The 21,196-nt window shown below is 42.2% G+C and overlaps 2 protein-coding genes across 2 annotated transcripts in view; one reads left to right on the top strand and one right to left on the bottom strand.

The window, feature by feature from the left end:
* Positions 1 to 6,691, bottom strand: part of PHACTR2 (phosphatase and actin regulator 2) — a 145,125-nt gene extending 138,434 nt beyond the window's left edge. The window contains exon 1 of the mRNA XM_054399294.1: positions 6,550 to 6,691. Coding sequence (XP_054255269.1) covers positions 6,550 to 6,691 — 142 coding nt within the window. The remainder of the gene's footprint in view (positions 1 to 6,549) is intronic.
* A 3,445-nt stretch (positions 6,692 to 10,136) lies between these two features.
* Positions 10,137 to 19,889, top strand: FUCA2 (alpha-L-fucosidase 2). The gene is made up of 7 exons (XM_054397868.1): positions 10,137 to 10,357; positions 12,296 to 12,483; positions 13,933 to 14,272; positions 15,413 to 15,623; positions 16,925 to 17,115; positions 18,251 to 18,359; positions 19,749 to 19,889. Exons 1-7 carry the CDS (start codon positions 10,137 to 10,139, stop codon positions 19,887 to 19,889), a joined length of 1,401 nt encoding a protein of 466 aa, XP_054253843.1.
* Positions 19,890 to 21,196: the final 1,307 nt, after the last annotated feature.

Here is a 21,196-nt window from a genome sequence, read left to right as displayed (position 1 = left end):
AGAAAAAAGAAAAAAAAAAAGAAAAAAGAAAAAAGAAAAAAGAAAAAAGAAAAAAGAAAAAAGAAAAATTAACGCTTATGATATCTTTGCATTATGGTAAAGTATATTCAATGAAAACTACTAAAAATTCAGAAGCAAAACTAATAGTGCCACTTTTGGTAACTGAAATCCTACAGGATTTCTAGCATTGAAAAGATTTTTTACTTCAAAAGGCAAAAATAAATAAAAATGTGAATTCTTCATCAATCTTTAAAAACCTTGCCAACACTCCCCAGCCCTTTGACCTTAAATAGTGCCTGCTTTTTCAGGAAATGATGGCAGAGGGGTGGGGAAAAACAAGAAGTTATTTATGCTAACAACGGTTTTGACTGATGTTTTTTTGGAACAAGTTTACATTTAGGAAGAGAAGGAGTAAAAAGTCTCTTCTTCAGCTACTCATTAGATCAACTACTTCTGGCTTCCTATTTGACATGCGGTCTGATATTAAATGGTTACTCGCTAGAAGCCACACAGCAGCAGGAAGTGCTAAATGCCAAAGGGCCTTGAGAAACTAAAGCACACAGAGTAGCAAAACCCTGAACAGATCCTACCGTCAGCTGCTGACTAGTTGCTGCAAAAGACACATTAAATCCTATTCTTGAATGTTTGCACTCTAATTTCTACTTAGCCAACCATGAAGATTATTACTAGATTTAGAAATTTTTATTTTATATATATATATATATTTTAATCTTGAGGCCAAGTCTGGATTATTTGATTGTAAAGCTTCCGCCCCAGAAACCAGGTCATATATACATGACACACGGCATACATGGCTTGTATTTGCCAATCATAATGTTCCCTGTGTTTGTAATTTCACACTTCATCAGAGTTAATACCAATAACATATGGCAGTTATTCTGCAAGAGTTAGTGTGGAATAATGTCTTTTGGTCCAGGAAAAAAAAAACAGGCAGATTCCTGTTTCATATGCAATATTGTATAAAACTCAGAAAGAGCTGACCATATTCTGGGACACACTTCTTCCCTGTATGCATACCTAATTTATAAAATAAGCCAATTTTCAGGTACACATAAATACTATCATTGTATGAAGTGCAAAATGTTATACGATTCCTGGATTTTTCCTTAGCACACTTCTGAAATTACAAGTTTCATATAAGGACAACTGGAATAAGATTTAACATTATGAGATGATATCTAAGCCCATTTCCAGATTATTATGAAGTAGATGCTTCAATTCTGTAAGCACATGTCAAGTTTCATATGGTTAAGATTGCTAGCCCTTTCTAGTAATTCAAATTTTCAAACTGATGGAAACATATTAATGTAGACCTAGGATCATGATGCACTGCTCCTTGGAAAATACACAGTTGTGTTCAGTCTAGTTTCTAAATCCTCAACAACAAAGATTTGTCTTAATTTGGAGTAGAAAACTATAGCAGAAGTTATCTGCCTTGAGCTTTTTGCAACTTTATGTTGCAAGCATGTGCTGCTTAATGCAATGGAGAATCATGTTTTTCCATAACTCCTGTATTTTAATATAATGTACCAAACCCAGCTGCTTTAGTTGAGTGTTCTTCCACATCATGAAGCTGCTCCCCTCTTACTCACATGTGATGACTGAAAAAAAGGTCTAACAAAGCACACCTTCTTCTTCACAAACACTGCATTTAATTCCCATAGACCTTGGTAGGATTCTTTCTTGGTGTATATGGAAATTGAATATGGTCATTAGGGGAAATACAAGTGCAGAAGGAAATACAGGCACACCTTCACAGCTGCCTACCTAGCCAAAATTTACCTTATTTTGGAATGAGTTTACATTTAGTAAGAGAAAGAGTAAAAAGTCTCTTCTTCAGCTACTCTTTAGATTAACTATTTCTGGATTCCTACTTGACATGTGGTCTGATATTAAATGGTTACTTGCTAGAAGCCACACAGCAGCAGCAAGTTTCAAATCCTACGTTCCATACCTACAGATAGCCAACCTCTAGACAAGAGTTTTTTGGGCTTCACTTTTTTTCTACATATTCATACATCTCCAGCTGTCAAAACCTTGCATCAGCCAGAAAGTTTGTCCTTTACGAAGAATATCTCACATTTGACAGGTTTGCAAAGTGGAGCACTCAAATAAAGAAATGCTCCAATAATTAAAAAAATGATCAATTTTCTTCCCACTCCACATCAGCCACTCTGATCAGTAAAGGAGATCTTCCCGAATTCTTTACTGAAGTGAGTGAGTCTAAACTATTCATTTACCCACCCTATTCTAGAGTCAGCAACAGAAGGAATTGTAGCTGTTACTCATTATTGTTTTGAATAACATTAACTTGTGAAAGAGCACTTTTCCAGTCAAAAAGTCCCAGAAAAATCCTGGGATGTACAAGTTTTGAAGCAGAACTGTCATTTGCGCTCATCATTTCACTGTATGCTGCAACACAGCATCTGGGGTATAGCCTGAGGTGCTGACCAATTGCTGTCTGAATTCTCAGGAAGGTTACTTTTTATCTGTCATCAGAAAGGCATGAAAAACAAAATCATGAAAGTAATGAAAACATGCATGAGGAGCTCACCCCTCTACCTGAAAGGTGTGCTGCTTAGCAATTGAACAAATTCTCTGAAACTTCTACTTGCTAAAGAGTTAGACCTCAAGAAGAATTGCAACAATATGACAGTGTCAATCTCAGAGTGAAGAAATGGGTGTTTTTTTCAACTTCTGGTCTGAGCAGTAAAGTTCCCTTTTCACCAAGAGGTACCTTGCCACAAACCTCATTGCCTTCAGAACTAAGTACAAGGCTGTATAGCACAACCCACAACTCTAAAAAAGAGCAAACTGAAAATTGCCTACATGGACATGCAGATAAAGAACGGGTGCTGCAGTAGCTGAAGTGGATGCCTGAAGGCTGTAATGAGCTGAACCACCAGCACCACTTCACAGCCAGAGCAGAGGCAGCTGACATGAAACAGCAACCTCCCCCCTCAACCCCACAGCTCTGGGTCATAGCTACCAAATCCATACCTTGGAGAAGTTCTGGGAAAGCACCTGAATAGGGTCTTCATTTCAAATACAGTTCAGTCCCCATCTACACTGGGGAAAAAAAAAAATCAAGGATTTGCATAACTCAATCCACTTTTAAGGTAGGTTTAAATCTAGTCACTCAGCTTGGAAAGCTGCCCAAGTGTACGTAATTCAAGCAGCACTCTTCAAGGGACTCTGGCGTTGTGCTGACATTTTAACGGAGTATCTTCTTCTTCACCAGTCTCCTAGAGATGCTCTGACAAACTAGCCAGTTATCAGATGGCGCACACCACAATGCTGAAGTGATGTGCAGGCTATACCTGCCACACAAGCTCTGAACTTCAGTGACATACTTTTTCAGGGTCTAAATCAGAAGTGTAGATCATGCAACCTTTATTCATGGTGAAGATCCTTATTCCTCCTAGGATCTTACAACAAGCAAAGAAAATGTTGGAAGGCAAAGGCCTGATACAACAATGGGTGAGGTGATGGCCCAGAATGGGAAACAAAGTACCACAAAAACTAAAGGAAAAGGCTATTTTTAAGAAGCAGGAAAAAATTACCCCATACCTAGGGCTAAACTATAGCAGTTGCTCTGTCACCCAATGCCCGTTCCCCAGCAGAGAAGGAGAATTAGGAAAAGGAGAGAAGATACACACGTTGAAATGAAAATGGATTTAAGGAAACAGCCAAACTGATTCCAGTGTCAGTAGAAAGTACATAAAGTTATACTCAGTTCAGCAAAGGCATGGCAGTCAGCAAAAGATGAGCAGAAGGAAGATGGGCAGAAACAAAAAAAGCTCAAGCAAGAAATCCTCCTCTCCTCACCAAACTTCCTCCTTTATAGAGTGTGATGTTTATGGTATGGGATACACCTGTGAGCTAACTCCAGTCAGCTGTCCCAGCTGACTCAAAACTGCTAATAGCCTGCAGCCCATGGCTGACCTATGGTTCTGTCCCAGCAGAACAATTGTCCTCACAAACCGGACCTCAGCTGATGAAGCAAGATGCTGTAAAGCGATACCAGGAAGTTGCTGCTTTCAGTATGTGATAATAGCAGAGGAAGGAGCCGGGGTAAGAAAGCACAGGCTGCATAAATGTAAGGACCACCTGACCAGCCTGAATGTACTACCAAGATACATACAGTACTGATCTAGGATAACAAACAGATGTATTTAATGAGCCACTTACAAAGCTTCTTTCAGAAAAGCTATTATATTTCCCTTAGCTAGAAGGGCCTCTAAAAATACTGCCTCTTAACAGATCCTGCCTTGAGAATGGCAGATGAGGTAGTGGTAGAATAAGCAACAGTGCAAGCTTTCTAAAGGGGCACCAACCAATCACTGATGGAGTTCAAGGAGACAATACTGTCTTCCCAGTGCAGCCAGTATCAGGATGCAGAAAACAAAGGCAAGTATGCAACAGAAACGGCAACTTGTGACTTCAACAGTTGCAAGTGAATCACTCCAGGAACAGGCAGCAAGCAAACATTTTGCAGGTTATTTAAAATGCAAATTGTGCTTTTCTAAATGGAGTAGCTGGAGCACAGGTAATATCTGATGTAAATGAGCGACCTACTTTAAAGGAATCAAATGGTACAGCTAGAGAAAGAGGTAGTAGCAAAAAAAAATAGTAAGGCTCACATTGTTTCTTTAAGTGCTCCACCTTTCTGTCCCTATTACAGTTGCTCTTCAGGTTAGTGGGGAAATGAAAGAGGAGGTTATTTTAATAGCATCTCAGTATAAAAACAATTCTCTAGCCACCACATTAAAAATTAAACTGCTTTGCATCTTTAATGCATACTTTCCTTTTTAAAGAGGAAATCAACAGTTGTGTGGCAGCATGTAAATATTGTGCCCAACAAGCAAACAGAAAAAAATACAGGAAGTAGCAATGAAAAAAAACACAGAATGAAAAGTCAAAAAATAAAAATCAGAGAAAGAAACTCTGGTCACTTTCTGGCAGGAAGCACATCCTCAAAATTAAAAGAAAAAAATTGACACAGGGCAACGAGGCCTAAATTTTGTGTGTAAGAAATTACAAATAGCAACACATCTTTGAAAATACCATTGTTATATCTCCACTGCTTTTTACCAGTCTTTTCTAAGCAGCTCATTGTTAGTCTTCGTAGTTAAGCTAACAACCTGACACTGAGACATAGGTTCAACCTTGTCAACCTCTGTGGTGATCCCTCTGTGTCCACATTAAGGCATCATGTGTACGCATCAAGTCATGGGGTGTTGGTCATGCAGCATGCTTCCAGGCGGTGCTGAAATATACTTACACCTAAAAGTAGTCCTTTCTCATTTGGACAAACCACTGAAACCTCCTCCCTGTCCCCAATGTCCTGCACCTTACCTTTAAGCAGACACAGAAAAAGGCAGAGCACAAAGTGATGGCTCACAGAGTTGGTTTTACTTGCATCCTCTGGTCTCACAAGCTGAATCTGTGTGCTACTATGTGACTAAGCAAGTTTTCGGTCCCTTTCTCCTCATCAGGTGGGCACAGCTGCATATTTGACCTTCCCCAAGCAAAGGGTCTGTTCTGTCTTAACACTCTCTGAGAAGAAAATGTAAGAAGACATTGCAGTCCATCGCAGGCCTGACCAAGTACTATGCTGTGCTATAGCAGAGGAGGTTCCTCAGTGTGCTCTGGAGCTTCCCTGATGGCACTGTGGTTCACACGTACCTGTATGCAGTACACGGTACGAGTGCCTCCAAAATACTTAAATCACCAGTGACACATGTGCCTACAGTCTTGTTCTGGTCAGTAGACCAGGGCTGAATTGCAATCAGGTGAGCACACACTTTCAAAACATGCTCAGAATTTAATTTTCCTTAACAGCTGACCTCAGGAAACAGCCTGAGTAAAGAATAGCCCAATTGAGTATGTTTTTATTTTACTTCAGCCACTTTCAAAAATCTGCACTGTAAACTAGGACGCTCACTTCCTTTCATTTTACCAAGCAAAGCTACTCTGAATCCTGCAGGAAGCCTACTCTGTTCCAAAGGGCCAGCTTACAACCCAAATCACCCCCTGTGCACATGCAATAGTTACCCCCTGAAGGAGGACAGTGGGATACTGACTCATGCTTTGTGTTTGTTTTTCCTCACCTGTTAAAGAAGAACCCTATGGAGATAGAAGGGCGTGAGATAAAATCCTAACATGAAATTGAAGTGTAATATGTGAAGCAGTAGGATGAGGGGTTTTGATGTCCCCACAGTATACCCTGAAGCTATCTGCCCTCGCATCCGAGATGCTTTGACAAAGGGGTGACTACTCACGACTTTACCTGGGTTCATTTAAATCTGAAAACATGGATATGAAAAGCCAGGAATTTGATGAGCATCATCTCAAAGGGATAAGTCAAGAACCACGTAAACTAGTGACCCACATTTTGGCTGCCGAGAGAAGACAGTCTTAGGTAAGCAGGGTAGAATGTGGAGGAGGGTGTATTTTCCCAAATTCCCCAGTTAAGCTCAGCTCCGCGAGCTTTGACACAAGGAGTCTCCCTTCCCTCCCCCTTACCTGAGCCACCCACGTTGGATCGGACCAGGCAAGTTCTCCGCGAGGAGAAGGAGGAGATGTCGCTTTGGGAGCGCCCCCGGGGACCGGGCAAGGACCAGGCGGGCAGCGGTGCTCCTCCGATGCTCCCCGGTTTCTCAGCCATCGCCGTCGGAGAGCCGCGAGCAGCAAGAAGAAGAGAGGAGGGAAAGAAGCGGCGAGGGAGGGGAAAGGGAAAGTTTGCAGAGGAAGAGCCGCCCCTCGCCTCCGACCGCCCCGCCGGAGCGGGGCCGCCCCGCTGGGACTGCTACGGGAATTTGGGGTTTGTTGCAGCCTAAATTTTGTGTTTGCACAGGGGCAAAGCAAGGGGGCTGTGGAGTGGTGGTGCGTTATCATCTGCCCGGGCTGTCTTCATGTTCCCCGCTCCTGTCATTTCGGGGAGGGGGGGAGGGGGGGGAATTAAGCGTCAGCTGAAAAAAAAAAAGGGAGGGGGAGAGGGGTGGGGGGGGGACCCGAGCAATGGACATTGCGCTTGTGCTCTGTGCAAGAAGATTTTAGCAACTACCATTCTCTGGGTCTGAATCAAATCCTACTGAGTCTGAAACATGTCCATGTGAAATTCACTTCCTGGCCTCTGCTTCCACCCAAGCAACCAAGTGCCCTCCTCTCAATGCCAAGCCCCACGCACTTTCCCAGGAGCGGGGGATTTGCAGTCTTCCCAGCAGTCATTCGGCTCAGGCACCCTTCGCCTTTGTCCAAGCAACCGATCCAGTATATGAGTCTCATGTGTCAGCCATTAGGCAGGTCAGAAGGTCTTTTCTGCTCAGCATCTCCCAGGGAATTGCCTTTATTATTTCCTCTGCTTCCTTCCACGGTCAGACAAGCCTGCTCTTTCTCTCGCCGTGGAGAGATTTCCCAGCAGGACTGTGCTACAAGAGTGAGAAGCAGGGGCTTTGCCTGACGAGGCGCAGCAGTGACCTCCACTCGCACAGACCTTCCTGCGGGGGCCCGCCGGCCCTGCCATCGTGCAGGTAGACATGCCGTGTCTAGGTTTAGAGAGCTTCCTTCAGACTGGTCTCGTGTTATTCACAAAATCTCACTATATACTGTTTTTTTGTATTTACCCTTTGCAGCTCACATCATTACAGATGTGACTGTGCACTGAGGACCTTTTTCTTCTCTAGAGATATCAGTAGTTGTGCTTGTGTGGGTTGATGACATTTTCTGAACCTTAACCAGAGGTTTACTCATACCTGCTATTTACTGAACCGTATTCTCCTTTTTCTTTAAATTTCAAAAACGTTCAAGTTCATTATTGAAATAAGTAGTTCCTGCTTGAAATCTCATCAGAGTTTCTGGCAAGTCACTGTTGTCAGAGGACTTCAGCATCAGAGGGTCAGAGCCATAGCTTTTTAAAAATAATTTTTCTTTTAAAGCTTTTGAGCCACAGAATAATTGTAACTTTGTTGTGCTGTACAGAATAAACTTCAGAGAGTCTGTTTCAAAATTCTCACATTAAGGAGCTGCTCAGTGTCTGCAATTCCTTGCTGTGACCAAAAAGAAAAAGAGAACATGAAGAAATCTAAAGAGAAACTATAAAAGATACCAGAGCAAGAGGTCAAAGGTGTTTAGGGATTCCTTTTCAGAGGCAAAGTGACATCTAAAGGAGTGAAAGTAAAAGGTGGCATAGAAAAAGTAGGTCAACACTGAATGTAAAAGATAAGAAGCTGCTCTTACTGTGATATCAAGTGGTTTTGTAAATCAGAGTAATGTGAACAGTCAGTTTGAAAGAATTAAACCATGGAAGCCACAGTGTCTTTTATATATTTAGCAAGGTATATACATTAAAATAAAAAAATAAATATGTGTTTTCCTGTTTCAAATATTTTTGGATGAAATGTGACAGCTGTGGTTAATGGCTCTGGAAACTGAAGTTCTATTTCCCTAGAACATCAGTAAAGTATACAAGCTTTCCAGGTGGGGAGAGATTAATGCAGTTGTCTGTTCATTCATTTTTTACTGTTCTGATGAAGTTGCCAAAAAATTTCCATTTGCAGTGACAATTTTGGAAAGTTAGTATTTGCTGATTAAAAGAAATTATTTCACGAAGGTTGTCCCGTGGCAGCCTTTAGTGTTAAAAGATAATGAGGGAATCTGAACTCTCGAGCCAAAGAAGTATGCACCTTCAGGGTTAAACTGTTCTTAGAACGATTAAGGAAGAACTTGTTCATACTGGAATAATTAAGAAAGAGACTTCTAATCAGGATGTCCTTGAGGGTTGAAACATCCCAGACAAATATGTAAAAAGTGTTACTAAATAATGTAGTCAGTTATTGGCTCGAAAATAGTGTCCTAGACTAAACTAGCCTCATTATAATGTTAAACCCCACACCTTCTAGCCAGAAAACCAGTCTGAAATAAATCGCATACCCTATGAGCATGCATCGTGAATTTAAGAGACACTGGACCTTTAATGTAAAGTGAACAAGAGACTAATGGATAACCAGTAGGTGTTGACATGAGGTGTAACTAATACATTTTGCTGTGTAAGTACCTGCTGTGAATTTCAACTGGTGTGCTGGTTTTGTGGGAATACCTCCTAGCACCCAAACTTGCACAGCTTCATGATAAACCAGTACAGGCTTTCTGAACTGTCATTTGATTTGAATAATTTTCTTGGTTACAATTTTTGGTTACACTAGGGTTTGGTGCAAAAACATGCAACTAGGGCATCAGGAAGGACTGGAGAAGCATCATCCAGGACAATAGATCTGCTGGAAGATGCCATCTTTCAAAGTACGTGCCAGCCACCCATGATCCCCAGCACAAATGCCAAGTGTCATCTACTGAATCGAGGCAACTGGAGCACAGGCTTCCTATGAAACCTTTCAGGAGGAAATACTTCCTTGACAGCCTTTGGGGGACTTCTTTACCCTGGAAGCAGGTGGGAAGGGCAAAACTATCAGGCTACCAAGGCCACCTCTGAAGCAGACTCTAGCTGCAAATCCAAGCCTCAGGCCGGGATCAAGCTGTAGATCCAGCAGAGCTCGGCATGCAGCTTTCAGGCAAGCAGTGAGACGGCCGGTGCTGGCAGGAGGAGCGCGATAACGGGGCACACCGGGCCGAGCCGGTAGGGATGGCGTCGCAGCAGGTGGGAGCAGCACAGTGGGATATTAGCAATGGCAGATGTCAGGCCCTTGATTTTCTTAAAACCCAGGTTACATTTTGTGATGGAGCAGCCGGATAAAATTGCACCGATGGGGATGACCCCCCCAACAGCCGATGGGGCCAGATCTCCACAAAGGGTAACGGAGGCGATACCCCAATGGCCGACGCGCTTCTCCACACAGAGGAGGGGAAGGATGCAGTGCTGCCGGCTCAGCCGGGACACGACAAGGGCGAGCCCTGGAGGGGCAGAGCCGGAGCCCTTTACCTGCAGGTAGCAGAAGCAGGATATGTGCGTGCCGCCGGACGGCGAGCTCCGGCGGAACGGACGGTAGGGCGGGGAGAACGCGAGCCCGCCTTCAGGCCGGTCCGCTCCGCCTCGCCTCTGCAACCCCCGGCCACGACCGCCGCTCTGAGCAGCCGCTTCCACTCTACCGGTTGCCGCTATGTCGGGTCCGCCTGGCCGCGCCGCGCTGCTATTGCTGCTGGGGCTGCCCTGTCTCCTGCTAGCACTGCCGCCGGGGAGCGGCGGGCGGCCCCGCTACGAGCCCACCTGGGGCTCGCTGGACGCCCGGCCGCTGCCCGCCTGGTTTGACGAAGCGAAGTTTGGCATCTTCATCCACTGGGGCGTGTTCTCGGTGCCCAGCTTCGGCAGCGAGTGGTTCTGGTGAGCTCCGTTGGCATGGCCCAGGCTTCGGCCGCCGCTTCCCCAGCCGCAGCGGCCCGGCCCGGCCCTGCCCGGTCCGGCCCGGCCCTGCCCGCGGGCCTCCTCGGTGGCGGCTCTCCGTTGGCCCCAGCGCTTCAGAGCGCAGCCGCCGGGAAGCAGCTGGGGGAGCCGCACCGAAATCGGTGCTGCTCATGGGTCATACTAGCGATCTGAGCGGTTTTGCTTGGAGAGCAGCTTTTTGGGCAGGCGGAGTTTGTAACGCGATGGTCAGGTTTGAAGCACCTCTGCACACAGACCCTGGAGCTAGAGGTATGTGGGAAAGGGTCTAATTTCCACCTGAGGCAGGTCAGTGAGACCACGGCCTCTCTGGCACCGTTTACGAAAGGAATCAGTTTGATGTGCTTCTGGTAGGTCTGATCATGTCTGCCCAGGTCTAGAATTCTTGAATGTGTTCACTAACATTAACGAATAACCAGAGAGCTTGTAGAGCTGAATGATGTGCTTTCCACAGCGTTGGTGAAAGTAGTTGGATGACTGGCAAAAGGAGACCGCAGTGAAGGGATGGATGCAGGGACTGTCCCCAGGCTCTGTGGGGATCCTCCAGTCTCCGGAGAAGCCTTTCGCAGCTCTAGCCTGAGCACGTGGCACTGTCGGTGGGGTCCATAGGCCTCCATCGTGAACCTTGATTGGCAAACGGCAGTTTTCTTGTGTATGTTTTGTGGAGTCCCGTCCCCCCTCCCCCCTTTTAATTATTTTTATAAAAGAGTATTTTCCCTTTAGAAGTGCCTAAAGCTCTGATCTTTCAAATAGTTTTAATTCAAAAGCTTTGGTTTGTGAGTGTTCATTGCTTCAGCCCTTTGGTTGTAAGCGTTTTTCTTACCATGATCTACCAAATACTTCCTGTGTGACTTAGAGTCACGTTATCATTTACATCACGAAGATAGCAGCTCTGTGGCAGAGCTATAGTAAGCCTTGAGTGCAATATTTGTAAAACAAACCAACATCAGTATAAACAAACTGCTGTTTTCTGACAATATTTGGCGTGCTGTTATGTTCAAGGACTTGAGTGGTTTTGGTGTTGTGCTTTTTTTTTTTTTTTTTTACTCTTGTTTACTAATAAATTTCTGGGGGGCGGGGGCAGGGAAGGTAGTTTTGCATTCAAAATGAGTGCCCTTCTTTGATAGTGGTGCACAAATTCAGGATCAAACGTGGTTTTTTTTTGTCTGATATCATCCATCCTGTTTTTACCCCGGAGCTGCACAGCTTTGGTCAGGATGCTTCTGCAGTCCAGTCATGTCAGAATAAAAATGCTCATGTTAGTAAATGATGTCACAAAGGGATAGAAGTAAGGGTGTTATCTGTTTCTTTATACAATTACATACTTTAAAATCAGAAGGGTTTTTCTTTGTTTTTTTAGACACCACCACCCTCCTCCCGCTCTCCCCCTCATTGTCTGCCAGAAATTCAGGTTGTTTATGATGAAGTATGTTTGGGAAGGTTGCAACAGTATCCATATAGTTACTGTCTTGCAGAACTGAGGCCAGAGTCCAGCTCAGAACAGGAGAGAGAAAAAAACAATTCGAATGTTCATATTCTGTCTGTCTATCTGTACTCTCTAGTAGGGTTTTGGGATTTGAGTACTAACAAGATTGCCATTTTTCCATTCTCAAGGTATGGCTGCTTTGTTTCACTGCTCCAAATGAAATCCTGGAGTCTTTCTAAGGTGGAGTGCTTGAAAGATGTAGAACACGTACAAAGAGGACAGAGAAAAGGAAATCTTTGATAATGAGTAGTGTTCTGAAGTAATTTTGTGTTATTGACAGTGTCATGAACCTTCAGTGAACTCAGATAGGAGCTGATTATTGCATTTCTCTTTCCTTTGTCTAAAAATGCACCAGCATACATGCTTTGGTCTATGGTTTGTTCTATGTTTCTTAGGTGGTACTGGCAGAAGGAAAGGAGAGCACCCTATGTGAGATTTATGGAGGCAAATTACCCACCTGCATTCAGTTATGAAGATTTTGGGCCACTCTTTACAGCAGAATTCTTTGATCCCAACCAGTGGGCAGATACTCTGAAGGCCTCAGGTGCAAAGTATGTTGTCTTAACTTCGAAACATCATGAAGGTAAGTGGAAGATTTGTGAATATTAGTAATTATTGCATTTCTGTCAACAGAAAAAATACCCAGGTGACTTTCCTACCTGCTAAGAGAGACAGAGAAAGCCAGGCAGGCTTACCTACCCCAGTCCAGCAAAGAGGAAACAAACCACCCAAGAAACTTGCATGCATTTTCCTGACTCTTAAACAAAACCTATGGCTATGAAGCTTGCACAGAAGAAAAAACAGATTGTGCCGTTGTTCTGTTGCTGTAGGTAAGACAGCCTGAAGTGGTGGGGCAGCTGAGCTTCCTGCAGTAGCTGTAGTATCTTTTCTGGATTGGTATGCAATTTATTGCTCAAGGAGCTAGAAAAGTGACCTCTGCACAGTTTAACATATAGAAGGCTGCTGTGTATAGGCAGCTAATGGAATGAAGGAATTTAGGAGCATGTTTCAGGAGTCAACTTCAGAATTAGAAACATACGCAGGGTATAGCATTTCCTGATGTAGTACACAGAAGTCAATATGACAGTACATCTAGTGATGCAGCTGGGGAGATATGGGTTCAGGGCTGGCCACTTGGGATTTGTGAATCTTAACTTGGCTCTGACACACTTAAAATATTGATCTCGATGATGCTTATGGTGTAATTCCCAGTGACTTCAAAAGAACCTTGTTTAATTTAATCTCTCTTGTAGCTTTGGGCAAGAATTTTTAGCTTGTTTATCTAGTTGATACTATTATGTGTATCCAGTTCACAAAAACATTGCAAGGTTTATGAGGCAATGAGTATAAAGCAGTTTGAAGGTGAGAGTTGAGCTCCTCTGGCAGTGGTCTAAGTCTGCAGTGCAGTAGTAGTTCTGAGTGCCTGTGCTGGATTGCTTGATGTCTGAAATATTAAATCTCTCCTGATATTTAATGCTGATATTTTAAAAGCTGTGTCAGGTGTTTTTGCACTCTGCTTATATATGTGTACCAAATGTCAAGACAAATGACGTTTGCATAAGATGTAAACAGAAGGGAGAAGTTTTTGAATGCAAGTGATAGCTTGTGCATTCTGCAAGTGAATTTTATCTTCTAGTTTTTGAATGTGTATTCACAGTTCATATTTGATACATTCAGCAAACTGGAAAGTTGCTGTATATTTGGTTAATTTAATGGGGACGTGTGAATGGAGTGAATAATTAAGAAGGGATAATTATCCGAAGCAGTGGAGAACAAAAATATAAACGTGTATGTGTATGTATATAAGACCCAAGACACAAATACATCTATCATGCTATTCTGATGTTATGACTACTGTCAGCATGGATAAAGAGTTTCTAGGCATACTTTATACCATCATAACAAAATTATTACATATAAGATTTTTTATTATTTATTGCAACACACTTGCAAACTACTTGTCAGAAGGAAGAACTGTAACTTCCCCTCTTCTGCTTCCCTGTCTTATCCTTTGATTTCTTTTTTTTTCCAGGCTTTACTCTGTGGGGGTCCAAATACTCTTGGAACTGGAATGCTGTTGATGTGGGACCAAAACGAGATCTTGTGGCTGAACTAGCAACATCTGTTAGAAACAGGACTGACTTGCATTTTGGGTTATATCATTCCCTATTTGAATGGTTTAATCCTCTCTTCCTTGAGGATGCCACCAACGTCTTTAAGACAAGAAAGTTTCCAACCACTAAATCGTTACCAGAACTCTATGAAATCGTGACCAAGTACCGTCCGGAAATAATTTGGTCTGATGGGGATGGGAATGCGCCAGATGCTTACTGGAACAGCACTGGTTTCTTGGCTTGGCTGTATAATGACAGGTACATAATGATGCTGGTTTAGATGCTTATCTCAAATTTTGCTCTGTCTAGTTTGTCTCCTTTTCTGCATGTTTTGTGGAACCTTGTTAGCTCTGTTTACAAGGACTTAACTACATGCTAATTTTCCTGAAATACAGAATCCCAGTCTTCTCTAGAATTAGCAGAACTTGCTTTGGAAGAAAACTGTTTTAACCCTGTTTGCAAAGTGATGGTTTAAAACTGTCTTTTTAATTTTTATTGTCAAAGTTCAGGCAGAGAAAGCTAAAGAATGTAAATAAGTCAGTATTGGGTGTAAGAAAGCAAAATAATGATTGTTCTAAGCACTTCCATTGGATAGATAGAAATGTTTAAGAACCACTACTCAAAACAAAGTAGGGGCAGTCTGCAGTCAGGGCAACTTGCTGGGCTGTCTGGCTGCTGCTGCTTCTTCTCTTCTGGCTGGAGATAACACACTGACCTGGGTGAGCTAAGTTAACAGCCTCTTTGCTTTTAACTAACTCTGCTTTCTGCCAGGGAGTCTGGGGGGAGGAGGCCCCTGGGACAGGTGCCCCTTGGGAAAGTCCCCTTTGGGGGGAAGCAAAGGGAGCTTGGTTGTGCTTTTCTGTTGATTGTATATATTTGTAAATGTTGTGCATTTTGTATATTTGTACATATTCATTGCATTTCATCATAGATTGTAGATTTGCTTGTAAATACAGCTTTAATTTGCTTTCCAGACTGAGCTAGCCTGGTTATTGTCAGTGTGGGGGGATTTCAGCTCACACTGATACAGCAAATTAATCAGTTAAGATGGTATTGGCTCTTCTACCTAATCATATTCTTTCCTAAATATTGTCCGCTGCACAGACAAATGAGGTAGCAGATAATTTGGGGATAAAGACCGAGCATTTGGCAGTGGGTGTGAAATGTAGGCTGTTTTCTGGCAGGCCTCCTGTGGATGTCTGGGGCATACTTCCCTAAGAAATACCAATCCAGACCTCTTACTAGCAAGAGAGGAGGACAGGCTCCTGAGATTGCACTTAATATAATGGTAATAAATTACCAGCACCGAAGTCACCACAAATGAGAGGGGTGTGTGGGAAGGCCTTTTCATTGGCTGTGACTGCATTTTATAGAATAATAACATTTATCTTTTTCCAGCCCCGTCCGGGACACGGTTGTGACCAACGATCGGTGGGGAGCTGGCAGCCTGTGTACGCATGGTGGCTTCTACACGTGTAGCGACCGGTACAACCCCGGCCACCTACTGCCACACAAGTGGGAGAACTGTATGACTATTGACAAGGAGTCGTGGGGGTACAGGAGGAACGCACAGCTTGATGATTACCTCACAACTGAGGACTTGGTGAAGGTACAGTGAGACGAAAGAGTTGCCTGCAACTACTGATTCTCCCTTATGATGATGATATTATGCTATCTAACGTTTCAATTATGTATCTGTTTTTATTAAAAAAATACCGTATTTAAATTGAATAATGAATCAATGAAATAAGAAATATTTTTGTTCATTTGCAACCTAACAGTGTCATATCCATGTAATTCTATTAATTTGATAGAAATGACTAAGAGGAAAAAATTATCTAGTAAAAATTCCATCAGTTTCTTAGCAGCTGTTTCCTCTCTGAGTAAATGGCCAAGGACCGATCTGGATATTCTCATAATTCCCTTTGCTACTATTTTTTTCTAGTTGATGAAAAGCAAACAGTTGCAGTTTCACAGTTCCTGTTAAGGATCTCCTGATTGCAGGCCACATTTTTCTCCCTTTCTAGCTAGAAACACTTATAACCCATAATAGTCTTTCTACCTTCTAGTGAGAAACTTTCCTTTCATCCCACTTCATTTAAAGTAAAAACCAACACACTTGCTGCAGACATACAGACAAGCACCAGGAGATGCAGACAGTTGGTGTTAACAGAACATTGATTTCCTTTGCTAGTTTAGGGTATTAAGATTTGGGAAAACTGAATGAAAGGAATACTGGTCGATCCTCCAGATAAATGCATTTAATTGCAAAGCCAAATCAGTGAGGAGAAGACTGTTATTGTTGCTAATTTAAATCTGTTCTTAGTACTGTCTTCACACAAGGTAATTTCAGATTGAAGTAACTGCTTTTCAAAGGTAGAAGGTTAAATTCTTTATTCAGTAGGCTTGTCTCCAGACTTGTGCACCTCAGTCTGTGGTCTCTGGAGGGCAGTGTGGATGTAAACACAAATATTTATGGACTCTAGAAGTCTTCCTTGTGGTTTACAGATGTCTCTGTAAAAAAGGGAGAGCATCAAAGAAGGAAGTTGCTTCTCAGCTTCAGTAAAAATGTAGTGGCTTCTGCTAGCCTTATTCTATTGGTAAAACCCTCATGAAATTTGTGCAGAAGTAAAAATGTTAAACATTGTAGGATCTGATTCTAATGTAGATTCAGTCAGAAGTACTGGTGCAAAAATGTATTTGGGGCTGTTTTCTGTCGTAAAAATTGACAGCAGTGCTTTGTTTTATGAGAGCTTAAATTTTGGATGGGCTGTTGAGATGATCCCAAAGGCTAATCATGCAGCAGTAACTCATTCAGCTCATCATTCTGAAGCAGATTTTAGGGAGTACTTAAAATGTATGATTCCATTATCTGTAACCCTATGCTCTGTGTCTTTGAAAACATTTTAGCAACTTGTAGAAACTGTGTCTTGTGGAGGAAATCTCTTGATGAATATTGGGCCCACTCACGATGGTCGCATCGCTGTTGTATTTGAGGAACGCCTGAGGCAGATGGGTGCCTGGCTGAAGGTCAATGGAGAAGCCATCTATGGGACGAAACCATGGAGAGCACAGAATGACACAGTCACACCAGAAGTGTGGTAAGGCTCCTGAATTAAAATAAAGAGGTGAAACTCTGAAATTCTTAGTAAGTCGATGCTGCAGAAATCATCACCAGCTTCGTTTGTGTGCTGTGGAGTTTAAGGAACTGCACATAAAAGTGCGTATCAAACTGTAGGTAGACAATGGGCATCAGAGACTAATTTTAGGATGATGCTGAGGCTGAAGGGAGGCTGCAAGCATTACTTAGTGATCTTTAACTGGAAACAGAAAGTATTAAAAAAAATCAATCTGGAAAGAGAAAACTGCTATGAAGAGTTTACCTGTACAAAGGAATACTTGATGTCACTGTTTAGAGAGAAAGAGAGGAGAGGAAGATGCTGGAAACCAGTCTAGCGTGTTCTGCGTTTCTTTTTAAGGTAGAAATGCATGGGAAGGTAACACAATTGTTTGGTCATTAAATTCTGCCTTTGTGCCTCAGAGCTGCTGTAACACCTTAATAATCCATCGAGGGGTTGGTCTTGACCTTCTTCCCCGCTTCTTTCACTCCTGTTTCCTGTAAGACCTAGCTATCTGCTTTAGCCTTGAAATGCTGAACTGTTGATTGTTAAGTAAAACCACTTCCAAGAGCAATAAAAATTTGTAACTACATGAAGAAAGGAGGCATGTTTCAAGCGTATGCCTCAAGACTTCCAAGGACATATGGTAGCTAAGGTCTGCTGAAATTAAACTTATTTAAAAACTAGCTATGCAAGGTGGAAGCACTCTCTTTTTTTACTTGTTTTTAGTGGGATGTGCCTCTGTGTATTACCCTGTTTTTCTGAATGTAACCCGCAGTTACTGTGTGAATGGTACCTCCTGCCCTGCAAGTACATACTTCCTATGTGGCTGAGCAGCAGAGAGTTGTTATATGCTTGCTGAAGTTACTACAGATGTTTTACTTCTGAATTCAGTTCTTTGTCTCTATTACCTCTAGTTTGTTGGAACATATTTTCAAGGAACAGTACTTTAACAAAAGGTATAAACTTCCTGGGGAGAAAAGGTTAGGTGTATGAAAAGATAATTCATGCCAGTTTTTATAATTATTTTTTCCAGTCTTGAAAGCACTTTATATATGACTTCAGAAAACTTAAACAGAAAAATTGACAGGCATTTCTGTTCCCTGTTTCAAACCAGGTACACTTTCAGCCCTAAAGAAGGCAAAGTCAATGTTATCTTCTTTAACTGGCCAGTCTCAGGGACTCTGGAACTCGGTGAGCCACAGGCTAAAGTTGGAGAAACACAGGTAAAAGACAGCACCCCCCTATTCCTCTTTAGAACAGTGAGGCTTTAAACACACAGTGCAAGAAATGAACAAAAACACCTCTAGGATTTGTCAAATTCCATTGTGTTCATTTTAGTTGCTGGCATCTTTGGGAATGTGTAGGTCTTAGGACAGAGTACACTGGAAGAGACCCAGCAAAATGTTTTTGTTCTGGAACCTCCTTGTCATAGTCCTCCCACTGGGATACTTCTTCAACAAAGTTAGTCTGAATTGTTGCTGGATATATTTTAGCTTGCAAACTAAGGATGATAAAAAGAGGATAAAAAGAGGCCAAGTTGGAGGGGAGAAAAAAAAAAAAAAACAAGCTGTGCTGCCTCTCCTGTTTCCTGTGTAGACTCTTAACTCAGCCTGACCTTTCTTTATAAAGAACCATCCTCATGAGTTCAGTGATACTGTAACTGCTGTAATGGTGCCCTAGTTTCAAGTCAAAGCCTTGCACAAAGGAAAAGCAGGAGGGGTTTCCTTGCCCAGGGAGGCTAAAGAGCAAGTTGCTGCCACCTTAGATGCATTTGTAACAGCAAGAGGTAGTCACAAGTTGAGGACTCTGATGCTACAGTACACTAACGAGTAGTATACAGCAGGACAGCTGGTGCTCAGGACTCTATTACTGTATTTAAGGTAGAGATTCAGTTTGGCTTAGTTCTGGATGTCCACAGGCTGCTGAAATGCATTAAGGGTGTTTTGGGACTGTCTCTTCTAGTCTAGTTCCATATGAAGATATTTGACTTAGTGCCAAGACAGCTCTGTGGTAAGGAAGAAAGAGTAATTTCAGAAGTGGTGTAGATGCATCTTGGGTTCTGGAGAGGTATCTAGACTATATGTGTGCGAGAGAGTAACATTCCTGAACAGTAGAGACTGGTCTGCAATTGCTCCACTATTTTTCAGCATTTCACTAGTTGACATGAGTCTCCATAAAGCCTATTTGTGTGTTTTTAGTTGAGGGGTTCTTCAGGTTAGCACTGAGAGGTATGTGGCTGCATTTGTGATGCTCATTCAAGACTACAGGTTCTACCCTGGAAAACAGGCATTTAAGAAACAAGCAACGCAAAGCTGCCTACTGTGGCCCCTTGCCTAGACCCAAACCTCATCCCAAATACTTCTGAAGAGGTTTTATGTATCTTTTACAGCCCTAAGTACTTCAGTATCCAACATCAGTAGCTGTATTGCTTATATACTTACAAGTATTTTTCTATTACCTTTTAATAATTATAATTAATTTGGTTGGCAAATGGTATTTACAGATAATTGAATAGTAAGGTAGCTATGGATCAGCGTTTCTTTTGTCAATATTGCAATTCTATGCACTTTGAAAATGCATTATTTTAACTGTAGTGTATGTTTCTATCTCAGGTGAAGCTGGCTGGCTACAAGGAACTGCTGAAATGGATTGCACTGGGAAAAAAGGGAATCATTATAGCTCTACCTCAATTAAGTCCTAAGCAATTACCATGTCAGTGGGGCTGGACTTTGCAACTGACAAACGTAAACTGAGACACATGCTGCTGGAGCTTTGGGTGGTAAGAAACAATGATATTGTGCCCAGTTTTTGATCACTGGTTTCTAACTCTTGCTTGACTGAGCAACATCAATAATTGCACTTTTTAAATGAAAGGTGGTGGGCTGTTATTAAAGGATGGAGAGGAATGAGCCTCACATGAAATCGAGTACTAGATACTTGAATTTCTGGAGGCAGTTTGTTTTGTTGAACTTGTGTGAAAACCTGAGTGTCTTCCTTGTCCTGTTTTTTAAGCTTCTTGCCAAGTTATGTGAAGATTGGGGTAGGTTGGTAGAGAAACAGGCCCTAGACTTTTAAAGCCCTGAGAGTACAAAGCTAGCTTAAGCCAGTGTTACAGTGCACACAACTCAGTCATCTACCTTAATGCAAGAAATCCAACTTCCATGAAACTGTACAGTAAGCAACGCCAGGTTTAAAGGAAAAATATACATTTTTTTCCATCTGTATGCAACAGCTGGCAGCCAGTAGTTTCAGCTGAGCAGAGTAATGTATCTGCTCAAATAGTCCTATAAGGGGTAGGAGTTCATCACAAGTGCCTGGGGGTGATGTATCTGTACATCTTAATGACTTTTATGATGAGACATTAATTTTACATGTTCCCTCTTGACCAATTCTATTATTATTGGAATACAAATGAAGTGGGAGAGATTTTTTTGCTGTTTTGTATAATTTCACATGGTTAAACTTCATTGTTTACAGCCATTGTTTCTATACAGTTACCACGGTACATTCTGTGGACTATTAAACAAAACATATACTTCAAGGACTGACTTTTTTTAAGAAAAAGATGAAAAATTAGGGATCCTCAGCCTTGGCAGAGATATTTTAAGTGGCAGGTCGATTTGATCCAGCTTAAAAAATTCCCAAACTCAGGAGGTGTGGGGACTAAGTTTCAGTGTGAAGTTTGCAAAGAGGGAGAGGTGTGGGGCAACAAACCCCAGTACTTGTTCCAAGGTAGAGACCGAACCTTTAATTCTCCTGAGCAATGTTAAAAAGCACAAAACTATGACTGTGTAAGTCATTCTTTCACCACTGTCAAGATTTTAAGCAATGGGCCAAATGAGGTTACTGCCTTTCCTGCTAGGAATGTTAATACACACAAAATGTTTACATTAAAATATTTTATTACAATACAGACAATTGGGCTCAAAATTAATACAAAGTAAGATAAAATATATACAAGTTAATGTGTACAGTGTGGCTGTTTGAACAGCATAAACAGGAGAACTTCTAAAAAATCCATATTCCTTTTAGTATTAAGCAACAGAGAGAGGACCATCAC

Source organism: Indicator indicator, chromosome 2 (genome assembly GCF_027791375.1).
Source record: "Indicator indicator isolate 239-I01 chromosome 2, UM_Iind_1.1, whole genome shotgun sequence".
In the NCBI taxonomy this organism is placed as follows: Eukaryota; Metazoa; Chordata; class Aves; order Piciformes; family Indicatoridae; genus Indicator; species Indicator indicator.
Note: the sequence above shows the minus strand (reverse complement) of the source record. Positions and strands in the feature narration are given on the sequence as shown.